The 250-nt window shown below is 46.8% G+C and overlaps 1 protein-coding gene across 1 annotated transcript in view; it reads left to right on the top strand.

The window, feature by feature from the left end:
- pacs1 (phosphofurin acidic cluster sorting protein 1) overlaps positions 1-250 on the top strand; it is a 64,937-nt gene that overhangs the window by 57,431 nt on the left and 7,256 nt on the right. The window contains 1 exon segment of the mRNA XM_016492043.1: positions 44-150. Within this exon segment, the coding sequence (XP_016347529.1) occupies positions 44-150 (107 nt within the window).

The following is a 250-nucleotide window of genomic DNA, read 5'->3' as shown; positions in this document are numbered from 1 at the left end:
TGTGTGTGTGTGTGTGTGTGTGTGTGTGTGTGTGTGTTTGCAGTATGTTGCGGAGCAGCTTCAGCTTCAGAAGCATCCTGTGGTTTGCACATGTTCTGGCGGAGAGATTCAGGCCGTTCTCTCGGCTCTGCTCACTCGGATACAGAAATTGTAAGTCACGTAAACGCAGAGACCATTAAAGCCTGTTCACCAAGAGTGGAATGACTGAGTTAAACAGGTGTTTTGTAAAGAAAGCACTGATCTTTGAAGC

This window comes from Sinocyclocheilus anshuiensis, unplaced genomic scaffold, assembly GCF_001515605.1.
Source record: "Sinocyclocheilus anshuiensis isolate Anshui unplaced genomic scaffold, SAMN03320099.WGS_v1.1 scaffold674, whole genome shotgun sequence".
NCBI classification, from domain to species: Eukaryota; Metazoa; Chordata; class Actinopteri; order Cypriniformes; family Cyprinidae; genus Sinocyclocheilus; species Sinocyclocheilus anshuiensis.
Note: the sequence above shows the minus strand (reverse complement) of the source record. Positions and strands in the feature narration are given on the sequence as shown.